A 23,932-nucleotide genomic window follows, 5' to 3' on the forward strand; every position below is an offset into this window, starting at 1 on the left:
TTATTTATTTGACAGACAGAGATCACAAGTAGGCAGGGAGGCAGGCAGAGAGAGAGAGGAGGAAGCAGGTTCCCTGCTGAGCAGAGAGCCCGATGCGGGGCTCAATCCCAGGACTCTGGGATCATGACCTGAGCTGAAGGCAGAGGCTTTAACCCACTGAGCCACCCAGGCACCCCAACGCTTTTTTTTTTAAGATTTGACAGAGACACAGCGAGAGAGAGAACAACAGCAGAGGGAATGGGAAAGGGAGAAGCAGGCTTCCCACTGAGTGGGGAGCCAGAAATGGGTCTCAAACCCAGGACCCTGGGATCATGACCTGCTCCAAAGGCAGACACTTAACGACTGAGCCACCCAGGTGCCCCCCTACTGAAAGACTTTTAACACTCTTGGTAATAAGCCAACCCCCTCCTGTTAGTGTAGGGGTTTTCTTGTATTTTTCCTCCTTGTGTTCCCAGACTCAGCATTTAAGAGGCATGTCAGAAATACTTACTGAATGGCTAGGGCTACTGAAACCTAACATTAAATATCAAGTTTTTCACTGTATCAATTATCACAAAACTCAAGTTCAGGAGATAAATAAATCTTTACCCTAGAATCTGTTGAGTACAAATCCTCTCCTGGGGCGCCTGGGTGGCTCAGTAGATTAAGCCTCTGCCTTCAGCTCAGGTCATGATCTCGGGGTCCTGGGATCAAGCCCCGCATTGGGCTCTCTGCTTGGCAAGGAGCCTGCTTCCCCCCACCCCCGCTTGCCTGTCTGCCTGCTTGTGATCCCTCTTTCCCTCTGTCGAATAAATTTGAAAAAAAAAAAAAAAAAATCTCACCTCTCCTTACTTCTGAGTGAAACCTGTATCTATGTATCCCATCCCTCTCCTGTAATTCTGCCAAGCAAAAGACCTCTCCTTCCATCCTGAAGGCACACGGACAATCTGAGTAATTCCCACTGTTCCACACACACCCCCATTACCTCTTTTCTAGCTCCCTCATTCACTCCACTTACGGCTCCTTTCCCTCCTTCCTTTGGGGACTAAATGAAACTTTCTGAGCACTTCCTGCCATGATGGATAAAATCTCAGAAGGGAGCATGGCAGCTGTGGCTTCACTCAGTTGTCCACGTTTCTGTTTCTACATTTCTTCCACACAGAACCCGGTCCGCATACTTCGCTCTAATTCTGATGGTCCCAACAACTCCTACAACTCAGCGGCTAGCTGCTTGATTTCCCCCACTCTATGGACTTTATTAAGTGTCTGAAATCAGAAGAAGTCTGCTCCTGAGAGGATGGAGCAGGTGTGAGAGTTACTCTTCCATGTTCTGTTCTGTAAACTTTCATATCACTTGAATCTTTTGATATCTGTAACTTTAAAATAATAATAAAAATTTTCAATAGTAAATATTCTCATTCACCCTCTTGGCTTTCTACCATGACCTTTGACTAGGGGTTCATACAGCATCTGTATCATTGGATTTGATCCTCGGCTACTGGATCCTGCAGGAGAAAGTTGGGAGATGAAGCAATCTAGCCTGGATCCCCAGTGTGACTCTGGAACCCTTCCCTGGAACCCTAAGCGGCTCTAAAGTCCCAGGACAGCTGTTACAAACCTTCCCCTTCCTCCTTTGTACTTCAAAAGACCTCACCTTCAGCGAATTTTCTCTGGATCTATTTTTGTCTTCCTGTGCTTGCCCAGTTATCTTGGTGGCGCTGGCGTGCTCTCGCCCTCCTACTGTTTGTGCTCTCAACACCTCATATACAAATCCTCACGTTATAACCACCCTTTAATAAGTGATTCTCCTCCCTGACCTCCTCTTTCTCATTTCCTTCAGGACTAGCCATCTTGAAGGGCAGAACACCCTCACTGCTCCTACTTCCTCAGCTCCCATGCAGGTCTCAGCCCCTTCAGACTTGGCAGCCGCTCTGCACAAATTGCTCTCTTGGAGGTGATCATGACCTCAAATGTGATCGACTGACAAATCCAAAAGCCTCTTCTCATTCTCCTTCAACTCAGCATAAGCCAGTATTATGGACTATTCACTTCTACCTGAAGCTTATTTTTCCTCCTGTTACATTTGATCTTTCACTGACTGGCTTCTCTTCCTGCTCTCGCCACTTAAGCACAAGACTTTCTCTATGGTTCCACAGTGATTGCCATCTTTTCTCATGCCATGTGACGGCCCTTGTTAACCTTCTCTCACTGACCATCCCACTATGAGGAACGCTCCCAAATCTGTGCCTCCCAGCCTATGTCCTAACTACGCTCTCCCCCAAGCTGGGGTGCCACACAGGTACCTTCAGCTCAACATGCCTCACATCTGATCACCTTCCCCCACAGAACCTGCTCGGCTCCTAGCTGACTTCCCCTGTCAGTCAGCAGCTGGCCTCCTCTAGTGTGAGTGCCAGGCCTGAGTATCTTCGGCTTCCCGACTCCCAGCTCACCCAGGAGCCCGACCCCATGATGCCATTATACCCTTCCTCCTTTCCATTCCCACTGCTATTTCCAGTTCTAGCACTTTTATAGCAACAACAGCAATAGCACCTCTCTTTCTTTCTCTACCAATCACAATGGGTGCAGACACCGTGTGGGCCATGGCACCCAGTCCTCCCCTCATGTCTCCAGACCTTCCCCATCTCATTCCCCTCCTGTACTCTGGACCCACTGTACTGATCAGATGTTGACTTAGAGGAAACGGGCTGGACACCATCTTTGCCCCAGCTTATGCCTAATATTTCACACTTCTGTTACCCGTATGGGTTAGAAAGGTCAATTAGAATTAAGGATACACATGGATGTGTGTGTACACACATCCATGTGTGTATGTGTACATACACCCAGGTGCCCCCCCACATGTATCTTCACATGACATACACACACACGAGGAAATATATTCTTGTAGATACAAACAGCAATCTATTACTCAATAGGATTTTCAGACCATCTGGTCTGGAAGTAGGGTTTTACCAACTAATTTAAGTTAAAAGAACAAAAGTGCAGAGAGATGGCCTCTGAAAACTTGAAGATTCTCTCCAAAACCCCTTTGTATCCTGTTATGGACTGAATTGTGTCCACTACCCTCACCACACACACCCCAGCCAATTCTGACTTTGAAGCCTTAGTCTACCATGTAGGATATTTGGATAGGACCTTTGAAGAAGTAATTAAGGTGAAATGAGATCATAAGCATGGGGTCCTAACCCATCTATAGGACTGGTGTCCTTGTAGGGAGAGGCAGAGGCCCCAGGAGTGCCTACACATAGAGAAAAGGGCCTGGGCACAGAAGACAGCTGCAAGGCCTAGAGTGAAAGCTCAGGAGAGGCAAAGCTGCCAGCACCTTGATGGGACACTTCCAGCCTCCAGGACTGCGAGAGGAGCAATTTCCGTCATTTAAGTCTCCAGACTGTGCTGTTTCCTTAGGCATACTTAACCTAAGGCCCAAAGAACTGGCATGTCTGTCAAGTAAAAGAGATAAATGAGGTACAGTGAGTAAGATACTTAACAAAGCAGGAAGGATTTAGATTCAATGTAAGAACTGTCATAACCACAGGGGGTTGCTGAAACTGGTTGCAGACAATGACCCCAAGGAGAAACAGACCTCGAAGATGGACATTTGAAAGCAGATTCAAAGGATGCGTGTAGAAAGGTTGGATCTTAATGGACTACAGCCTTTTCTACACCCTGTTCCAAAGAAGAGTACAGGTAAAATGGGTTTCATGGTAAAATAAGGTTTAGAAACACAAAGTGTAGGACGCCTGGGTGGCTCAGTTGGTTGGACGACTGCCTTCGGCTCAGGTCATGATTCTGGAGTCCCGGGATCGAGTCCCGCATCTGGCTTCCAGCTCCACGGGGAGTCTGCTTCTCTCTCTGACCTTCTCCTCGCTCATGTTCTCTCTCACTGTCTCTCTCTCAAATAAATAAATAATATCTTTAAAAAAAAAAAAAGAAACACAAAGTGTTTTACTTTGTTCTACTGCAGAATTTCTTGGAGGCTTTTATGAGCCCCACCAAGCTCCGAGAGGGGTTAGCGCATTATTTGATGACAGAGCCCTTCACCTATGAGACACCACAGTTGCTGCTTCTTCCCAGGGGCCTATCTGCAGAGAAGATGGAACAAAGGAAGCTTGGCTGCTTTCAGGAACATCCCCCTAGTGATGGCAGTCAGCGCTTGGGGCGGTGCTGGGGCACAGCTACAGAGGCCTGATACAGAGGGGACCACGAAGTGGTGGGTGGTAAGTGCGCGCCCTTGAGCCTTGTTAACCGTATGATCTTAAGCAAGTTCCTCAGCCTCTAGTCTGGAGGTCAGTTTCCTCACCTATAAAACACAGTGACAGAGTACTCATCACCACGGGGATTTCTACAGATGATATGGCAAGAATTAGGCTAAAGGCTTTCCTTTGGGAAGTATTAAGTACAGATGAACTATTCTACAGGTTACAGGTCTGCCATAAAGTGGCTTTCCCCAGTAACAAATCTTGATGATGTAAGAGAGATGAGAGTAAAGGAAAATGGAAACATTAGCCACTGTTTTCAATTTTGCTCATGCAATTCACTCTCTGCTGCAGGCCAGAGGCTGGTCCAACAGGAGGAAATCCTGTGCTCTGCCAGATTTCAAGTTGGCAGGGCACCTATGGGCAGAAGAGCAGGTGTGTTTTCACCCCCTCCCTACCCTGTTCCTTTTAAGTGGACCCATCAGGCCAACTCAGCAAGCCCTACATAGCCACTTTCACTAGGAGCCCAGTTATTTACAGTGTGAGAGCACTGACCGCCAAATAAAAATGACAACAGAAAATAACAAAGAGATTTATTTTCATGTCACTGTCCTACTTTCTTCTGGCTGTCGCTAACAACTTGACAGTGTGTCTCTACCACCCTTGATTCCTGCACTGTTTAACACACCAACAATCACAAAAATATCACCTTACTGTAGAGAGAAGTAGCTTTTTTTTAAAGCCCACTGGGCACAGCAGGAAGGTGGCCAATTCCCTGGTCCCTCTCCTCTTCTGGCCCTTCTCTCAGGGTCTCCATCCCATGGGTAAGGATCCACGCAGGAGGATGAGTCAGCCTCAGCCTCCTCTCGTGTGCAACTCATCCTCACCCCTGGATCTCCCTAGGGGAACAAAGAAAGAGACTTCTGTTGTCCCATTTCTCAAATGGAGAGCCTTACAACCAACCAAGGTTTCAAACACAAAACCAAGCACATACAAAGCAATGTGGAGGCAGAGCTGTTTTGCAGGCACTTTCATTTCAATGCCCCACTGGGAGGTGTTTCCCTGTACCGTCCTCGTGACTTTTCATCATCTTCCACAATGGCAGAATTAGATGGAAGAATTAACAGAAATGAGAGAAGCAAAAAAACATCTAACCCTGTAGGAACAGCCTTCAACCCAAGTCCAGTGACATGGCTTGCAACAATCCTGACACCCATCCCTCCACCCTCTATTCCTGTAGCCAAGCCCAAGCACTGACAACACCCGCCCTCTGGACATTCAGGAATCACAGCCCCTCAAGGGCCAGGTTCTGTGAAGACGGACAGGATTCCCCTAGGAGAGCTGGACCTGCCCTTGCTCATCAGGAGATAACCTGGGCTGGCACTGCGGGCACCACCATGTGAGCCTCTGGAAGCCACCCGGAGGCCCAAACGCCTCTCTCATGACCCGGTGTCCCCCAGGGCACTGTTCTTTCTGGTAGATCTGTGGGTGCTGCTGTCTGCCCTCGAACTTGCCCTGAAGCCAGTCCGCACTGAACTCCACCACATGATCCACGAGGGCCTCGAGGTGCTGATGGCTGAGGAGCGAGCCGAGAGAAAGGGGATGGATCCCTGCTCTGTACAAGGCTTCATTCTTAATGATGTTCCCTGCGGGGAGGCAGGGAGAGGACAAGGGAAGGAGAAAGAACACCTCGGTCATGAGCCCCATCCACAAAACTGACAAAACAAATGGAAGCTGGCACAATGGCAGCGGGAGGGCTCCTGCGGATGACTGGGGCCAACCCTGTCACAGCCTGCGGGCTCTCGGGCAAGTCACCTACTCTGAGTCCACCTCCCTGTCTGCCAACTGGATTTGCTTATACTTACCTTTAAGGCTGTTGTGGAGACAAAACGAAATGAAACTTGTGTGTGGCCCATGTTACAGGAAAGAGGTTATCCAAACAGCCTATGGAAGCTGACTGCCAGCATTTGAACCCCACTCAACCAGATACTAGCTATGTGACCCTGGCAGGTTCCTTAGCTTCTATAAGCTCCACATTCCTCACCTGTAAAATAGGGATCGCTTACCTGGCTTTTGTGAGCAGTAAATGAGAGTTCTCACACACACACATACACATTCAGCACTGTGGCTGGTATGTAGAGAGTACTCAATAAATATTAGCTGCTATTATTTAAAATGTCAAGCATAATGCCTGAGATATAAATCATTTAGGAGGTATTATTTCATTATTTTTCTACTACTGCCTCATTCTTGGTGAAGCTAGTCTTGACCCCTCCTTCTAGAATCAATAACTCTCTTCAAAATGTCCCAACAGTGCACTTTAACTTCTACCAGGCATTTGTCACAATCTATCTGAAATTGCAGTGAACTGAGCCCAGGCTTGCTGGGCCATTAATAACCTCTTGAAGGTGAGACTTTGAACTCAGTAGAAGGCAAGCATTCAGCTTGTGTGGGATGAATGGATGAATGAAATCACTGCTCTTTGCAGGGGCTTCATAATCACACCCCTAGTCATACACAACTGTTTCTCTACAATTCCCTGGCAAACTACCTGGATTCCTATCTCAGCTGTACCACATACCAGCAATGTGTCTTTTGCTTTGGCTTCTTTGTGTGAGGAAAGGGAAAACTAACGAGTCATTATCCTACAGAATAGCAGGAAGGCTGAAGCCACACGACTAGCACGTTAAGAGTTACACGAAAAATGTCGGCTGTTACTAATATTGTTGGTAACAATGACTAGTCAGTAGAGCATGAGGTCCTGCTATAAATAACCCAAAGACTGCTTCTGGAGGTCTCTTTCTCCCTCAAGGCACAAGGGCTCCCATAATCTTAATGTGAAAATGCAAGGCCGCTGTCTGGGGAGCCCCCGGGCCTCCTCCCCGTTCCTAAGGGGAGCTGTGCCAGCAATAGGCACCATCAGGCCTTGGATATGAGGTGATTTTGTCATCAGTTCCCTCGACTGCCTCAGCAGCCAGTCACAGGGCACTAAGGCCTCTGCTGAGGTAGTAAGAGCAATCAGTTCTTCTAGTTCTGTGAGTTAGCTGTTCTGGTTTTCAGACTGCTCAGCAACTTTTCCCTCCCCCTGGAAAATGCTCACAGTTTCATTGTGCATGACACCTGAACAGAGGGAGGGAACCTGCTTCTTTACCATCTTTTAAGATCCTGATGGAGGCCTGAGGCATCTGTGCTTTGCCAGCAGGCAGCGCCATCTGCCCGAGAGGCCCCATTAACAAACGCACTGCTCTCCCTCAGTAAACTGCACAGCTTCTGGTGCCCAGCAGATACTGAGTAACTGAGTACCTCCGCTGTGCCAGGCGCTACACCAGGCAGTGGACGATTCAAGGAGAAAGAAGACAGGACCCCTGCCCTTTAGGAAGTTATTCTGTGATGTGGTCATGGGCGGACTCCAGATGATAATGTAATTAGGATGTGAATTCTGAAGCCAGGAGAGAAGTTAGAAACTGCCTCATCTAACTCCCTCAGTTTATTTACTTTTTTTTTTTTTTTAAAGATTTTACTAATTTATTTGAGACAGAGAGGGGGAGAAAGAGAGACAGCATGAGTGGTGGGGAGGGACAGAGGGAGAGGGAGAAGCAGACTCCCCGCTGAGGCGGGAGCCTGATGTGAGGCTCAATCCCAGGACCCTGAGATCACGCCCTGAGCCTACAGCAGATGCTTAATGGACAGAGCCACCCAGGCGACCCTCACTCCCTTAGTTTAAAAAATGAAGAAGTGAAACTAAAGAGATTAAGTGATTGCCTCAAACACACAGGTAGTGGGTCTCATCCCTTTCCCATCACTCATACCTAAGCCTGAGAAGTATCTTTGGTCCAACAGGGTATAGCAGACAGGCTGCTCCTGGCTCAAAGCTTCCAAGGCTTGTCTTCGATCAAACTTTTCCGACAAGATGTCAGAGGCAGGTCTGACCACTGGGGAAGAGCTCCAAGACATCTGACAATTATAGAATGCCAGGAAGCCGCCACCACCAAAGTACAGGACCAACCTGGAAGAAAGAAAAGGTCCTAAGTGCGTGCGGCTCAGGGCACACGTACATACAGCTCCCACTCAAGAGTTAAGTCACACAGTCCATAATGCTCCCACTCCACAGTCAAGGTTCACCCAGGGAAGCTAAGACCCCAAGAGAGAAAAGGGATGGTTCTCAGGGCTAAATGCAGTAATTAAAACATATATATAACAAACCATAAGTGACTCTTAATCTCACAAAACAAACTGAGGGTTGATGGGGGGAGGGGGTTGGGAGAGGGGGGTGGATATTGGGGAGTGTATGTGCTATGGTGAGTGCTGTGAAGTGTGTAAACCTTGCGATTCGCAGACCTGTACCCCTGGGGATAAAAATATATGTTTATAAAGCTGTAAAAAAAAAAAAGGAAAAAGAAAGGATGAATACCCAAGTTTTGTAGCAACATGGACGGGACTGGAAGAGATTATGCTGAGTGAAATAAGTCAAGCAGAGAGAGTCAATTATCATATGGTTTCACTTATTTGTGGAGCATAACAAATAACATGGAGGACAAGGGGAGATGGAGAGGAGAAGGGAGTTGAGGGAAATTGGAAGGGGAGGTGATCCATGAGAGACTATGGACTCTGAAAAACGATCTGAGAATTTTGAAGGGGTGGGGCGTGGGAGGTTGGGGGCACCAGGTGGTGGGTATTGTAGAGGGCACGGATTGCATGGAGCACTGGGTGTGGTGCAAAAATAATGAATACTGTTATGCTGAAAAAATAAAAAATTAATTAAAAAAAAAGATAATAAAATATAATTAGGAAAAAAAAACATATATATAATGCTCCATCTTTCTGATCAGGGCCATACATGTTCACTAAAGACAACATGACCTATGGAAGTCTCAAAGCTCAGGAGGTGTGTACCTGCATAAAAGCAGAGTTTGTTGCGAAGGACAGAGAAATGGACACTAGAGAGGTACCGCTCCCAGTCCCGGCAAGATTTAAAGAGAAATACATACCCACCGGTATGCCCCTGAACTTCCTGAATTCCAAGGACACAGGAGAAACTTTCTGATCTTTGATAAAGACACAATGGGTTACTATGTAAGGGCAGATAATCAGCCAGACTCCATTATCTGAAGGGAAATGTCCATATATCTGACCTAGGTGGTATTCTGGCGTGGAAACAAAAGGACTTTTTTTTAAATTTTATTTATCTGAGAGAGAGAGATCCCGTGTGTGTCATTGTGGGGAGGAGCAGAGCAACAGGGACAAGCAGGTTTTGTGCTGAGCACAGAGTCCAATCGGGGTTTGATCCCACAACCTGAAATCACAACCTGAGTTGAAATCAAGAGTTGAACACTCAACCAACTGAGCCACCCAGGTGCCCCAACAGGGCAACTTCAGAGGAAAAGGCCTCAGAGACACATCTACCATAGTATCTGAGGTAATTACTCAAGGAAAAATAAATGCCTAACGGAAATGAGATCAGCAGGGACCTCAAGCCAAGGGGAGAGGAAAAGGGTAAGACAGAAGGGGCAGCCCTGGGTTGCATAATATTTATTGTGAGAGATCCAGAGGACTGGATGATAGCACAGCTGAGAACTATAGCACGTTAAGAAGGAATTCTGGAATCAGAAGATACCCTTGTTGACCATTGGAAACGAGAGAGATGCTGTGTGATCACTAAGGAGCTGAGGCACTTGGAGCTCCTAAAATGGCAGATTACCTCAGTGCTGATCCGTGGAAAACAAGGAGGAGGAGGAGGACGAGGACGAGAAGCCTAACTCTGGATGAGGGGAACAGCGTTTTGCTGAACACGTATGGTCAGAGCACTGACTCTAGACAGATAGAGCGGGTTGAAGATGACATGCGACAACGTCTTAAAAAGCTTAATGAGCTCACTGGCCTGGTCCACCAGTATTCAGGGATTTGGCTGCAGAAAAGCAAACACTGCAGAGTGAACAGCCTTTGAGGGTTGCGAGGTGTACAAAGATAATCAGTGCGGACTTGGAGGACCCAAAGTACATTATCAATGTGTAGTTCGCCAAGTCTGTGGTGGATCTCAGTGATCAAGTAGCACCTACTTGCCCTGAAGAAGGAATCAGAGTTGGCGTGAACAGAACAAAGTATCAAATTCATATTCTATGCCTCCGAAGATTGATCCAACAGCTACCATGATGCAGGTGGAGGAAAAACCTAATGTCACACACAGTGATGTGGCTGGCTCTAAGGAACGGATTCAGAAACTCTGAGTAGTAGTTGAGCTCCCAATACTTCATCCAGACAGGTTTGTTAACCTTGACATTGAGCCTCCCAAGAGTGGGCTGCTCTTTGGTCCACAGGTATAGGCAAGACATTCTGTGCTTGGGCAGTTGCTAAAAGGGCTGATGTCTGCTTTCCAGGTTACTGGATCTGAACTTGTACTAAAGAATGTCGGTGAAGGGGCTCGAATGGTTCAGGAACTCTTTAAAATGACCAAAACAGGGGCGCCTGGGTGGCTCAGTGGGTTAAGCCGCTGCCTTCGGCTCAGGTCATGATCTCAGAGTCCTGGGATCGAGCCCCGCATCGGGCTCTCTGCTCAGCAGGGAGCCTGCTTCCTCCTCTCTCTCTGCCTGCCTTTCTGCCTGCTTGTGATCTCTGTCTGTCAAATAAATAAATAAAATCTTAAAAAAAAAATAAAATACAATAAAAAATAAAATGACCAAAACAAAAAAAGCCTGCCTTATCTCCTTCAGTGAAACGGATGCTTCTGGAAGAGCTCGTGTCGAGGATGTGCTGAAGGAGACAATGAAGTGCAGAGAATGATCCTAAAACTGAGCAATCAACAATCAACTGGGCAGTTTTGATTCTCAAGGTAAGAGGAAAGGGCTCATGGCCACCGCCAGACCGGACACTTCAGAACCGGCACTGATGAGGCCAGGGGGACTGGGCAGAAAAACTGCATTTAGCTTACCTGATCTAGAGGGTCGGACCCACATTTCTGAGATTTGTGCTCGTTCAATGAGTGTTGACAGAGATGTCAAATTTGAGTTGTTGGAGTGACTGTGTCCAAATCGCTCTGCTGCTGAGATGAGAAGCATCTGCACAGAAGCTGGTATGCTTGTCATCAGAGCACAGCGAAAAATCGAAAAATCACTACCCAGGAGGATTCCTTGGAGGCTGTAAATAAGGTCACTAAGTTTCACACCAAATTCAGTGCTACTTCCTGCTGTCTGACATACAATGGAGCCCTGAGGCTTTCACGGAAAAACTGCTTTTCACTGGAATTCTAACTTTACTGAATAGACTTGTTAATCAGCATTATGCACACAAAAATAAAGGGTTGCAAAATTGAATAAAAACAAAGAAGAGAGGGTGCCTGGGTGGCTCAGTGGGTTAAGCTTCTGCCTTCAGCTCAGGTCATGATCTCAGGGTTCTGGGATCAAGCCCTATACCGGGCTCTCTGCTCAGCAGGGAACCTGCTTCTCCCCTCTCTCTCTGCCTGCCTCTCTGCCTACTTGTGATCTCTGTCAAATAAATAAATTAATTAAATTAAAAAAAAACAAAGAAGATATAATGTTAATGTATATTTAATATTAATTAACTTAATTACACATAATTAATAATATTATATAGTTAACAATCTGGAATTAAAATTCTGAACTATCTCACCCCTCCCCTTACTCCCGCAGGAAATAGGGTGGACAACAGGACAAAAGAAGTGGTTGAAGTGAACTATTTCAAAGGCCTCCTCTCAGAAGGATGAAGGAAAGGAGCAAAAAACCAGTTTCAATAAGAAGGGAGACATGTTATTAGTTAAATGTTATTAACATTTGGTCATTATTAACCAAGAAAAATAGGAGTCTAATTTAAAGGGAACATTATTACCAACAGAAAGAAGATGAATAGCAGTACTTGCTACTTACTCAACAGGAATAAAAGATGGTGGGGGGAAAGGAGAAAAGAAAGAAACTTGAAAAATCCAACAGAAAAAAAAGAAACAAGGTATAATAAAATGGCAAAGGAAGAAAATCCAAATACCATAGTCACCTCATTTCAAAACAAGGAGTTTGAGTTTAAAGAGATACAAAAGCCAGAAACTCGCCATTTGTAAGAAGTATACCTAAAATAAGTGAAAAAGCACACCCGTAAAGCACACACTAAGTGGAAAAAGACTACATGGGCCAAACACAGAGTGGCATCATTATCATCAAGCAAAGCAGAGTTCAAGACCAAAGGCAAACAGAAGGTCTGTTATTATTTCTTTTCTCTTTTCTTTTCTTTTTAAGAGAGAGTGAGGGAGGTGGAAGGCAGAGGGAGAGGAAGAGAGAATCTTAATCAGACTCCATGCTCAGTGTGGAGCCTAACACAGGACTCGAACTCACAACCCTGAGATCATGACCTGAGTCTAAATCAAGAGTCAGATGCTTAACTGACTGAGCCACTCAGGCGCTCCAAGGGTATGCTATTATTTTAAAAAGCTGCAAAGAAGTCAGAGACCTTGATGCTATGGACAACAGGGCAGCAAACACATAAACACACTAGAAAGACAAGGAGAAACCATAAAACCACAATCACCCTAGAGGATTTTAATGCTCCTCTTCCCATGTTTGGCATATTAAGTAAACAAAAAATAAGCAAGGATAGAGTGTTTAAATTACCAAAGCAATAACCTGTTCTTAATAGTTATATAAGGTTTTGCTTTTTATGAATATATTGTCTTCATTTATGTACACAAAACGTAAGCAAAGACCCATGACGTGTTTGACTGCAAATATGCCCAAAGTAGAAAACTTACAGACTGATATGCTAATCACAATCCAATAAAAAAATGACAACAAAATGATGATCCCACTCAAACGTCTGGAAAATCAGAAAATACTCTTCCCGTATAGAGTATATAAAACTAATATTATTTATTTGAAAGACCAACAAAATTGATAAAACTCTGGTAAGCCTAATTAAGAAACAGGAGGTAGGCAACAAATGAAAATAAAAAAAACATAAAGAAGGAAAAGGCAGACATAACTTCACAAGAAGAGATTTTAAAAATAAAAGAATGATATACGTTAACTCTGTAACAATAAATTCAGAAAACCTAGTTAGGGTTGAGGCTTGTTCTTGAAGAGCATTTCAACTGCCCTAGCTAGTGACTAATTTAGCAATCCGCCCATGAACCAGCTTCAGGCCATAAGAGGTTGGCTGGGATTTTCTGAGAAAGCTCTGCCTGCTCATCTGAACTTCTAGAAAATGACTATCTCTTCCCCTCTTCTCTCTTCATGTGTAGACAGAAGGCCTGGAACTGCAAAAGAACCTCTTGCTACTGGTCTAAGGACAAAACCAACATATGGGAAAAGGCCCAGGAGAGTCACAAGAACATGAAGCCCAAGGCAGGGATTGGCTCAGGTCATGATCCCAGTGTCCTGGGATGGAGCCCCGAATCGGGCTCTCTGCTCAGCGGGGAGCCTGCTTCCTCCTCTCTCTCTGCCTGCCTCTCTGCCTACTTGTGATCTCTGTCTGTCAAATAAATAAATAAATAAAATCTTAAAAAAAAAAATACTGATTACGGACTATATAAAAATTTAAAATCCCAGAGGGTGGGAGGATGGGTAAAGAGGTACAGCGGATTAAGAGATCTAGACTTCCAGGGTGCCTGGGTGGCTCAGCGGGTTAAGCCTCTGCCTACGGCTCAGGTCGTGATATCGGGGGCCTGGGATTGAGCCCCGCATCAAGCCCCGCATCAGGCTCTCTGCTCAGCGGGGCGCCTGCTTCCCCCTCTCTCTCTGCCTGCCTCTCTGTCTACTTGTGATTGTTCTCTTGTCAAATAAATTAATAAAAATCTTTAAAAAAAAAAAAAAAAGGTCTAGACTTCCAGTTATAAAATAAGGAAGTCACAGGGATGAAAAGTACAGCATAGGGAATATAGTCAATAATAATATTATTCTTGGGCGCCTGGGTGGCTCAGTGGGTTAAGCCGCTGCCTTCGGCTCAGGTCATGATCCCAGGTCCTGGGTTCAAGCCCCACATCGGGCTTTCTGCTCAGCAGGGAGCCTGCTTCCTCCTCTCTCTCTGCCTGCCTCTCTGCCTACTTGTGATTTCTCTCTGTCAAATAAATAAATAAAATCTTTTAAAAAAAATAATAATAATAATAATATTATTCTATAATAATATATAATAATAAATAATATATAAAAATAATATATTATATAATAATATAGTCAGTAATAATATTGTTTGGTGACAGATGATGACCACATTTATCGTAGGCATTAGGTAATGTCCAGAATTGTTGAATGATTATTTTCTATACCTGAAACTGATATAACATTGATGTCAACTATACTTCAATAAACATCTTTAAAAATAAATAAAAATTTTTAAAAGTTTTAGATTAAAGAGCAGGTATGAGTGGCGGGAGGGCAGAGGGCAAGATTCTCAAGGGGACTCCCTGATGCGACTCGGGGCTCCTTCCCATGATCCATGAGATCGTGACCTAAGCTGAAACCGAGAGTCAGACACTTAACTCACTAAGCTACCCAGGTGCCCCTAAAAAGTTTTTAAATCTTGAATGTCAAAAGGCACAAACACTATCAAAGGACACAGGTAGACTTGAAACATTGGCATCACATATCACAAAGATTAACATGCAATATACAAAAGCCTCTACAAACTGATAAAAAGTATACAAACAACACGAAGCTAGTTAAGAATTCGGCTAAATGAGCACTTATGCAAGGCTGTGAGGATGTTCGTTCTCAATGACCAGCAATGACTCCTCTGGGAAATCTACACAGAGGTAATAATCCTGAACAGGGACTGAGTTTTACACACCAAAATATTCTTCCCACCACTGGCAGATGAAAACCAAGACAATTCTGTCCCTGAATTCAGAGTGCACTCGTCAAGCCATAAAACGTCCTTCAGTGCCATTCCACTCTCAAGAGCCATGCTTGCTGGGAAAGTTCTTCCCTTTTTCTAAGCTGCCCCAGAATGTTTCCAGCCCTCTCTGGATGCAGGCACAGTCCCCTTTCTAGCACAGGTACTCTCTGCTAGGACTCGGGCTGCCGGCAAGTCGGTGGGACACCCACCTGAGTGAGCCCACAGAGCCCAGCCCCAAGTCTGCACACGGGGGGCGGTGTCAAACACCACAGACCTGCAGAGCCACAGCCATACCCTGCCCAACCACACCATTACCTTGGAATGGGGTCCCTCCAGTCGCCCCTCTTGTTTGCTTTCTTTGCTCTGGAGAACTCGTTCACCCAAATGCTGCCAAACATACCAAAGCTGACCTGCAGCCACCTCTCCGCAGCTCCCACAGGAGCATCTCCCCGCAAACCCTCCAAACTACTGTCTCCACTGGGAGCAACATGCTCCAGGGACTGAGAGGGCGGCTGAGAGGTTTTCTGGCTGCTGGGCCCTGAGGCCTGCTTTTGGTCCTGGACCTCCTCCTTCCTCTCTCCTTTTTCTAGAGACTCTGGCAGTGAGATGTTGCCAAGGGAACCAAGTTCTTCATCTGGATCAAATCTAAGGAATAATTTTTTTCCATGGACCTGGAAAAAAAAAAAAAGAACATGATCTCAGTCTTTGCTATGGACTTGTTTGTGCCCCTCCCCCTGCAAATGTGTATGTGGAGGTGGGCCTCCGGGAGGTAATTAGGTCAGCAGGGTGAAGTCCTTGCAAATGGGATTAGTGTCCTTATAAAAGAGGCCCCAGGGAACTCCCCTGCTCCTTACACCATGTGATGTGAAGAAGGCAAGAAGCTGACTGTGTATGAACCGGGAAGCAGGCTCTCACCAGACACCAAAACTGCCAGGCTGTCTGATCTTAGACTTCCAGCCTCTGGAACTGTGAGAAATAAATTCCTGTTGGTTTTAAGGCACTCAGTCTGTGCTGTTGTGCTTTAGGAGCCTGAATGGCCTAAGCCTTACAGACCCAGAAAAGGAAAGACTAAAGAGGTATATGCCAATGTTTATAATGCAAACTTATCCCTTCTTGCCTCTTCGAGGAAGCTTTCCCAAGCTGAGTATTTTGGACCTGCCCTTGGCCCTTTGCTCCAGTGGTACGGGCAGTCAGCACATGGTTCTCAAAGTGACTAAAAGCAAGAAGAACTGGATTAGCAGTAACATAGATCCATGCTAGAGAGCAGGACCACCCTAGAATAAGGGAGGGGAAATGCTCCCGATGTGTTCACGAATTAGCTGAGAAAGAAATACAAACTGTCATCCTGTATTTAATTCATAATACTTCTTGTTAGAGGGGCGCCTGGGTGGCTCAGTGGGTTAAAGCCGCTGCCTTCGGCTCAGGTCATGATCCCAGGTCCTGGGTTCGAGCCCCACATCGGGCTCTCTGCTCAGCAAGGAGCCTGCTTCCTGCTCTCTCTCTCTGCCTGCCTCTCTGCCTACTTGTGATTTCTCTGTGTCAAATAAATAAATAAAATCTTTAAAAAAAAAATACTTCTTGTTAGAAATAAGCAGCAAACACACACACACACACACATACCCCATACACTAATGGATGGCAGCTAAAGTACACTACATTTCAGATGCTGTAAATACACAACGTATTTTACACATTGTAGAATTTGGTACCTCTCACTCAATGAAATTGGATCTGGTAGAAGAAATGGCCACAAGAGAACTCATAATAAAAAAGAAAGCGACAATTAATAGAAATTGAGTATTGACACAAACACTGATGAATGGATCAAACCGTAAAATGAATATAAAATGTACAAAGGAAAAGAATTAACTTCATCCCCAATGAAAACAATTTCAAGAAAAGTGGATGAGAACAGGAAACGTATATAAAAGAATGTTCCATGTGCTTTGTATTCTATTTTCATAGCTAGCCCTACTATGTAATGTGCAAGTCCAGATTCCAGGATGAGCCTGTTCTGCATGTTCTGAAGTTCCAGCAGCCTTTTAAAACCAAAACACCTGGGGCGCCTGGGTGGCTCAGTGGGTTAAGCTGCTACCTTCGGCTCAGGTCATGATCTCAGGGTCCTGGTCATGATCTCAGGGTCCTGGGATCGAGTCCCACATCGGGCTCTCTGCTCAGCAAGAAGCCTGCTTCCCTCTCTCTCTCTCTCTCTGCCTGCCTCTCCGTCTACTTGTGATCTCTCTCTGTCAAATAAATAAATAAAATCTTTAAAAAAAAAAAAAAAAACCAAAACACCTGGCATTGACAATGGAAATGCCTGTGTTACTTTTTTGGCCTCCAAAAGTACATACTTAGAGACCACAGTTCTGATACGATCTCCAATTTGTCAATTAGTATAAAAATCTTAACTGTAGTAGTCTTTGAAATCCTCTCCCTAAAAGAAGGCATTACCTTTCTAAATAATTCCAGAATAACTCATCAGCAAATGTGAGCACAGCAGTTTGCTGCCACATATTAGAAATGGCTTAACTGAACTACATAAAAAACTGAGCAAGAATTAAGTGGGCATGGGGCTCCTGGGTGGTTCAGTGGGTTAAAGCCTCTGCCTTAGGCTCAGGTCATGATCCCAGGATCCTAGGATGGAGACCAGCATCAGGCTCTCTGCTCAGCAGGGAGCCTGCTCAGCAGGGAGCCTGCTTTGTCCTCTCTCTCTGCCTACTTATGATCTCTGTCAAATAAATAAACAAAATCTTTTTAATATTTTATTTATTTATTTGATAGAGATTCCAACTAGTCAGAGAGGCAGGCAGGGAGAGAGAGGAGGAAGCAGGCTCCGGGCTGAGCAGAGAGCCCGATGTAGGACTCCATCCCAGGACCCTGGGATCATGACCTGAGCTGAAGGCAGAGGCTTTAACCCACTGAGCCACCCAGGCGCCCCTAAATAAACAAAATCTTAAAAAAAAAAAAAAAAAAAGAATTAAGTGGGCATGATAGAATTCATTCCAAAAAATATTTTCTTGATGCAATTTCAGCAATGTTGGTATAATGCTGATGAAAATACATGCAAAATGCCCTTCAGGATCAAAACATTTACTGGGTCAAAAATGCCTAGGTCAGGAGGACATCTTTGTGTCCTCTCCAACTATGGCAATTTCTACTGTCCCTCTTTTAAATTCCTGGGACACTGTTGTTATTTCAATTAGCTGACCCTTAACTGAGCTTTTACAATGTGCCAGGCAGTGTGCTAGGTTCAGAGGGGCATACAGATGAGGAAGGCTCCACTCGTTCCCTCTGAAAACTCAGTATTTGAAGAGAAGGAAATTCTGACACGTGCTACATGAACCTTGAAAACATTATGCTCCGTAAAAGAAGCCACTCACGGTATGCCTGGGTGGCTCAGTGGGTTGAGCCGCTGCCTTCGGCTCAGGTCATGATCCCAAGATCCTGGGATCGAGTACCACATCAGGCTCTCTGCTCGGTGGGGACCCTGCTTCTCTCTCTGCCTCTGCCTGCCTCTTTGTCTGCTTGTGAGTTCTCTCTCTCTTTCTCTCTGACAAATTAATTAATTAATTTTAAAAAAAAAAGAAGCCACTCACAAAAGAACACACATTGTATAATTTCATATATGGAAAATGTCAAAAAAAAAAAAACCAGCAAATCTATAGAAACAGGAAAGAGACTAGTGGTTGCTTACGACTGGAAGCAGAAGGCAAGGGTGAAATGAGGAGGGGCTGCTAATGGGCACACGGTTTCTTTCTGGGGAGATGAAAATGTTCTAAAATCGATTGTGGTGATGGTTGTACAACTCTGTGTGAAGACACTAAAAGCCACCGAACTGCACAATTTAAGTGGGTGAATTGTATGTTATGTAAATTATATCTCAGTAAAGCTGTTATATATTGTTTAAAAGTTGGAGGACTGGTTAAAAGTCTCAGTATGTAGTCTCAGTAATCCGCTGAAACTAGGATGGAATAGAAACATTAACAACCATGTAAGGAAGAACTCAATACTTATCCCCCATGCACTCTTTCTCAGGAGAAGATAATGGACCAGGTGCAGGGAGACTACTGACTATTTCCCAATATCCCTCTCCCCTCTTCCCTACTAACAAATCTACCAATTTACAGGGACCTCAATAACCTCAGCTACTGATTTAGAGTGCTTCAACGTCCTCACCTAAAAAAATCTGTTTCCCAGACTCCCTTAGAGATGGGGCAGCCAGTGAAACATATGCAGGAGTGCTCAAATGTGGTTTCCAGAAAAGTTCTTTAAAATAGATGAACAGGCTTCTAAGTCCCTTTTGCCCTATCTCCTTTCCTTCCTCTTTCTTCCTGCCTAGAATGTAATGGCTGGAATCTCAGCTGCCATGTTATCACCATGAGAATGAGGGTCACACCCCAGGGAGGGGAGAGCGGAAGAGCATCATTGGTGCCCAGTGATCTCGCGTTGCTCCCATAACATCCTGGACTTCCTCCTCTGGACTTGACATTATGTCAAGGGAGGAAATAAAAAAACCCCACACACTCCAGACACAAATAATCTGTTCTTCTGAATCCGTTATGAGTAAGCAAACACAATCCTAATACAGAAACTGGAGAAACCAACCTGTAAAGACAGGGAAGGAGCTTGCCAGAAAAAACAGGTGGCACAGAGTGCAGCCAATCTCTTCCCTCCTTCATTAGCCCAGTGTGCTCATTCTATCTCCATCTGCCTGTCTATAACTGCTTCACAAACCTGAAGTGCCCTTTGTTTTCCTTTTGGTCGATCTAAATCCTCCATCCTTCAAGGTCCAACTCAAATCTCACCTCCTTCATGAAGCCTTCTTGTTTTTTCTAAAGATTTTATGTTATTTTATTTTATTTGAGACAGAGAGCAGGAGCAGAGGGGAAAGGCAGAGAAAGAGGTGGAAGCAAAGCAGGGAGCCGGATGTGGTACTTGATCCCGGGACCCTGCGATCATGACTTGAGCTGAAGGCAGACACCTAACCAACTGAGCCACCCAGGAGCCCTATGAAGTCTTTTACTCCAGGCTACAGCACCTCTTCTCTGCTGAGGCCCTCAAATGAGCCTTAATCATATGCTCCCCTCCTTCCCATTCACTGTTACCTAACAGTTTCCCCTGTTGTAGATACAGGTCTTACTTTCCAAATTCAACTCTCAGGTCCTTAGGAGGCAGAGGTGCAAAGAAGGGAGCATAGTGATGAGAACTTAGCCCCCTACATGCCAGGCAGTTCCTCAAGGCTGTGTCCCTCAGGGTTCTTGGGCTCCCACAACTCCAATCTCTGCCTTGGTTTACTATAAGACCAGCTCCCAGTTCCATCTCAAGGCTCCCCGTCCACACATTGTCTGTCCATTCAGCCATTCCATAAATATTCTCTGCAAGCCAGCTCTGTAACAGGCACGGGCTAAGTGCTGGGGTTCCAGTGATGAAAGGATCTAATCCTGCCCCTGCCAAGCTTGCAGCAATCTGGTCAGTCTCCCCCTAGGAGCGCATACCTGGAGGTCAGGTGACCTGGGCCCCCACAAGCGACATCAACTTGGATGGAGGGTTCTCCCTCTGAGGCCCCATCTCCAAAGGTAGAAAAGGTAAGTGAACGTCTAGAAGACCTCTTTCAGTTCTAACCAAGAATGGTTTTATAACCCACGAGGTGCGTGCGAAGGACAAGGCAGGAAAAAGAGAATCAGTATTTATTGAGCACCTGTGCCAGACATAAAGTCTGTTTAATACAATTGTAACTGCTAAGTATTTATCCCCATTTTACAACTGCAGAAACTATAGCTAAGAGATTAAGCAACTTGCTTAGGAGCTCACAGCTAAACAGCAGAGCTAATTTATTTTTTCTACAGACAATTACCATATATATGCTTCCTAAGAGCCGGCACTCAGCGAAGTGCTTAGGCATACAATACTGATGAGGGCATGCGTCTACCCTGTTGCTTAGTCTCCTCCACTCAACCAGCAGGACAAACTCAGCAATAAGGATCTATTAGGAGGAAGTACAGGGTCCCCAGCAAGCACAGAGAAGTCTCTCCCCACCCTCAGAGCAGGCAGGCCAGGCTTCTCAGAGGATGTGATGGAGAAGCTGAATCCTGAAGACGAGGAATTACCATGGTCACGTGAAAGGATGAGAACGGGAGCAGAGTTGGGGTGAAAAAAGGAAGATCTGCCCAAGCAGGGGAGCAGCACATCAAAACCATGGGCAATAAGGATTGGTGGAGGAGCCCCAGAGAGTTTGACAGGATTGGAAGAGAGATTTGGGACAGGGGAAGAAGCAGGCCTAAAGAGGCACAAACCAGACCACAGAAGCCCTGGGAGCCCCTGGAGGCAATTCTGCCTGATGCTAAGGGCATGGATGAGGCCACCAGAATCCAGATCAGAAGGCTATGCTCTTTCCTTCCATCTCTGCTAGTTCCCAACCACAGAAGCACATTCGATGACCAGAATCACTCCAGACTCTCTGAATCAGAATCTACAGCCGATGCGTGCACAGGGTACTTTATCTAGTTCCACATGCCACTGCAATGCCCACTCCTGGCTAACATCAGACCTAAACATCAGACCTGAAGGGGATGACCGCTATGGGGGTCCTCGCGTGGCTGCCCTGCGCTCAAGGAAGTGATGGCACCAAAGTCTTGAGATAAATTCTAAGGGAATCACAGGATGTGGTGATGGAGCCTGCCCATTTACCTGAGGTGTCAAACAAGCCCGGAGGAACTCACCTGTGTATCTTGGAGCCACAGAGACTGCAAGCTGGCAGGGGTCAGCTTCTGACTGCTGCCCCCTGTCTTGACCACCTGCTGCCCCACAAAGGGGGAGACCAAGCGGTGGAACTTCCTCACAGATGGTCCCTCTGGCATCCCTACAGGCGGAAATGGGGAAAAGAAGCCACTGACTTCCCAGGACCACTAGTAGGGGCACTGTGTATGTGATGAGGAGGCGGAGCTCAGGACCATGACAAGTGCAGACACAGGGTCATGTTAATTCAGAGCATGGAAAGGCTACCTCCAGCCTAACCACAGATAATTGCCCCTGGGAAATGAAAACAGCTGGGGTTGTTTTAACCCTGAGGCGTGGTTATCTGTGACCCCATCTATCTCTGCCCCCAATCATCGAAGTTCACTCAGAGTTTATGTATAAAGCATTGACATGTTTGAGTCTGAGTGGTGTGTACCCTGGCTTCTGGAAGCTCAGAGACCCTTCCCGCCCCCCTCACCCAGGGTACACTGCTTAACCACCTATTCCCCACCCCTGCCACCGCCCCCTGCACAAGACTCTGTAAGTTATGATGAAAACCTGAAGGACTGCGTGGATACCCTGCAGGGGGGTAGCTATCGTAGTTCAGCAATTCTAAAACACAATTAATTATCTCTAAAACGAGGATGCCTCTTACTATATCCACGCCTTCTCACAGCTAATTAGCAGCACATCCAATAATGTGTACTTTACACCTGGTGGTGCTTTAGATTTGCTAAAAAGTAGTGCCCTTTCCCCCAGTCAGATCTTCAAGACACTGGAGAGCCCATACTGACAAAAGTGCTGGGTTGCAAGGAGACCTCCTGACTGCAGCCTGCTTTAACCTCAGCCTGCTCTCAGTGCCCGGGTCCTCTCCAACAAAACGAAGCTTCTGGAAAGGCTTTCATCTGAAATGCACCTAATCCTTGAAATCTCTTTCACAGAGGGGCACATTTAAGGTATACTTACGGAGATGTAAAGGCGGGCAGCAAGTTGTCTCCGCCCTAGACTTAAGGGAGTAGATGCATAAAGGACTTCAGGACGCTAACGGCAGTGAGGGTGGTTAGTTACTGGCTAGCGGCGGAGAGGGGCGTCAGGGCGTCCTCTTCTCTGAGGTTAACCACTCACTCCCCCTGGGAGACTAAAATGGCTTCTTTTCCCAACTCTTTCTCGGGGTGAGGGGAGAAGATGGGGGGTCTCGGAGACAGGCTTAAGGGCACTGGGGGAGGCTCTCAGGGATAAATGCAGGGCGGCACAGTGGTGAATAAACCAAACAAAAAACTGGGCCGGGGTGCAGTCCCGTAAGGCATGCTTCTTCTAACTGCGGGTCACTGCGATGTCTCACCGGTAGCAGGCGACGACTGCGCGCAGGCCGCGAGAGAGGCGGGCACTCCCGACCGCAGCGGCTCCGCGCACCGCTGAGCAGGGAGCCTACGCCGCCCCCCCACGCCGGCCTGCTCCCCTCTCCCCGCCCGCGCCGGCCGCGGTGAAGGGCGGGCGGCTGCACTCACCGGCTCCGGGCCCGCGCCCCTCGGCCCGCCCCAGGCCCGCGGCGAGGCCCGCACGCCGCCTCCGACGCAGGGCGTAGAGGACTCGGCCGCCCCGCGTCTGCGCACTCTCCGCCCGCCGATGGATGCGGAAGGGTCCCGGGAGCAGGGAGCCGGAAGGTCTCCAAGTGGTGAGTGACGGGGTGGCGCAAGGGTCCTCCTTCGCGGGGGAAAAGCTCGTAGTTCCCCCGGAGCGTGGGATAGAGCGGAACTCCGCCCCTGGGGCGGGGCAGGGCCCCGGGAGGGCGCGAAGCTCCTCCCCTGGGGGGGGTCTCTGGAGGCGGGGCCGGGGCGGCACTTGCGGAGTAAAGGGCCAGGGAGAGTGGGAGAAGGGCCGAGGGTCAGAGATCCGGCACGTGGCAGAGACGAGGCAAATCGCCTTTGGAACGAACGTTTATTGTCTTACGGAGACATGAGGTTATAGAGAAAAATGAAGTGTCTGATGAGAACTTTTCTTTGAGTTGAATTTGAACGGCTTCCAAGCTCAGGTCATTTGGCAAAGGAAAGAGGTTGTCAAGAAATTCTCATGAAAATTTTAAAGAGTGGGATCTTTCACTTTATATTATTTGAGTATTATTGATTTTGTCATAAGCAACTTTTGCTTTATCAAAAGTAACATTTAAATTT

The 23,932-nt window shown here is 46.5% G+C and overlaps 1 protein-coding gene and 1 long non-coding RNA gene across 5 annotated transcripts; one reads left to right on the forward strand and one right to left on the reverse strand.

The window, feature by feature from the left end:
• The first annotated feature begins 4,043 nt into the window (after positions 1 to 4,043).
• On the forward strand, positions 4,044 to 10,651 carry LOC125092929 (uncharacterized). Its single transcript, XR_007125105.1, has 3 exons — positions 4,044 to 4,210; positions 4,551 to 4,631; positions 10,571 to 10,651. It is a non-coding gene; the product is annotated as an uncharacterized LOC125092929 (long non-coding RNA).
• Positions 4,778 to 23,396, reverse strand: NEIL2 (nei like DNA glycosylase 2). 4 transcript variants are annotated; one of them, XM_047717439.1, is made up of 7 exons: positions 23,270 to 23,286; positions 22,728 to 22,817; positions 21,746 to 21,885; positions 15,342 to 15,697; positions 8,006 to 8,202; positions 5,711 to 5,842; positions 4,778 to 5,095 (listed from the first exon to the last, which is right to left on the reverse strand). In XM_047717439.1, the coding sequence occupies exons 3-7, from the start codon at positions 21,881 to 21,883 to the stop codon at positions 5,052 to 5,054; spliced, it is 867 nt and encodes a 288-aa protein (XP_047573395.1). In that variant the 5' UTR covers positions 21,884 to 21,885; positions 22,728 to 22,817; positions 23,270 to 23,286; the 3' UTR covers positions 4,778 to 5,051. The 4 variants fall into 4 exon arrangements, with proteins under 4 accessions (XP_047573395.1, XP_047573392.1, XP_047573393.1 ...); XM_047717436.1 differs by having other exon boundaries at positions 4,778 to 5,842; XM_047717437.1 differs by lacking the exon at positions 22,728 to 22,817 and having other exon boundaries at positions 4,778 to 5,842; positions 23,270 to 23,396.
• Between the last annotated feature and the right edge of the window lie 536 nt (positions 23,397 to 23,932).

This window comes from Lutra lutra, chromosome 2 (genome assembly GCF_902655055.1).
Source record: "Lutra lutra chromosome 2, mLutLut1.2, whole genome shotgun sequence".
NCBI lineage: Eukaryota > Metazoa > Chordata > Mammalia > Carnivora > Mustelidae > Lutra > Lutra lutra.

Coding starts and splice junctions, on each gene's coding strand:
- NEIL2 (XM_047717437.1), bottom strand. CDS start 21,883: ATGCCAGAGGGACCATCTGTGAGGAAGTTCCACCGCTTGGTCTCCCCC. Junction 8,203..15,341: donor TGGAGGGACCCCATTCCAAG/GTAATGGTGTGG, acceptor TCTTTCTTCCAG/GTTGGTCCTGTACTTTGGTG. Junction 5,843..8,005: donor AAGATACTTCTCAGGCTTAG/GTATGAGTGATG, acceptor GCCTCCCCGCAG/GGAACATCATTAAGAATGAA.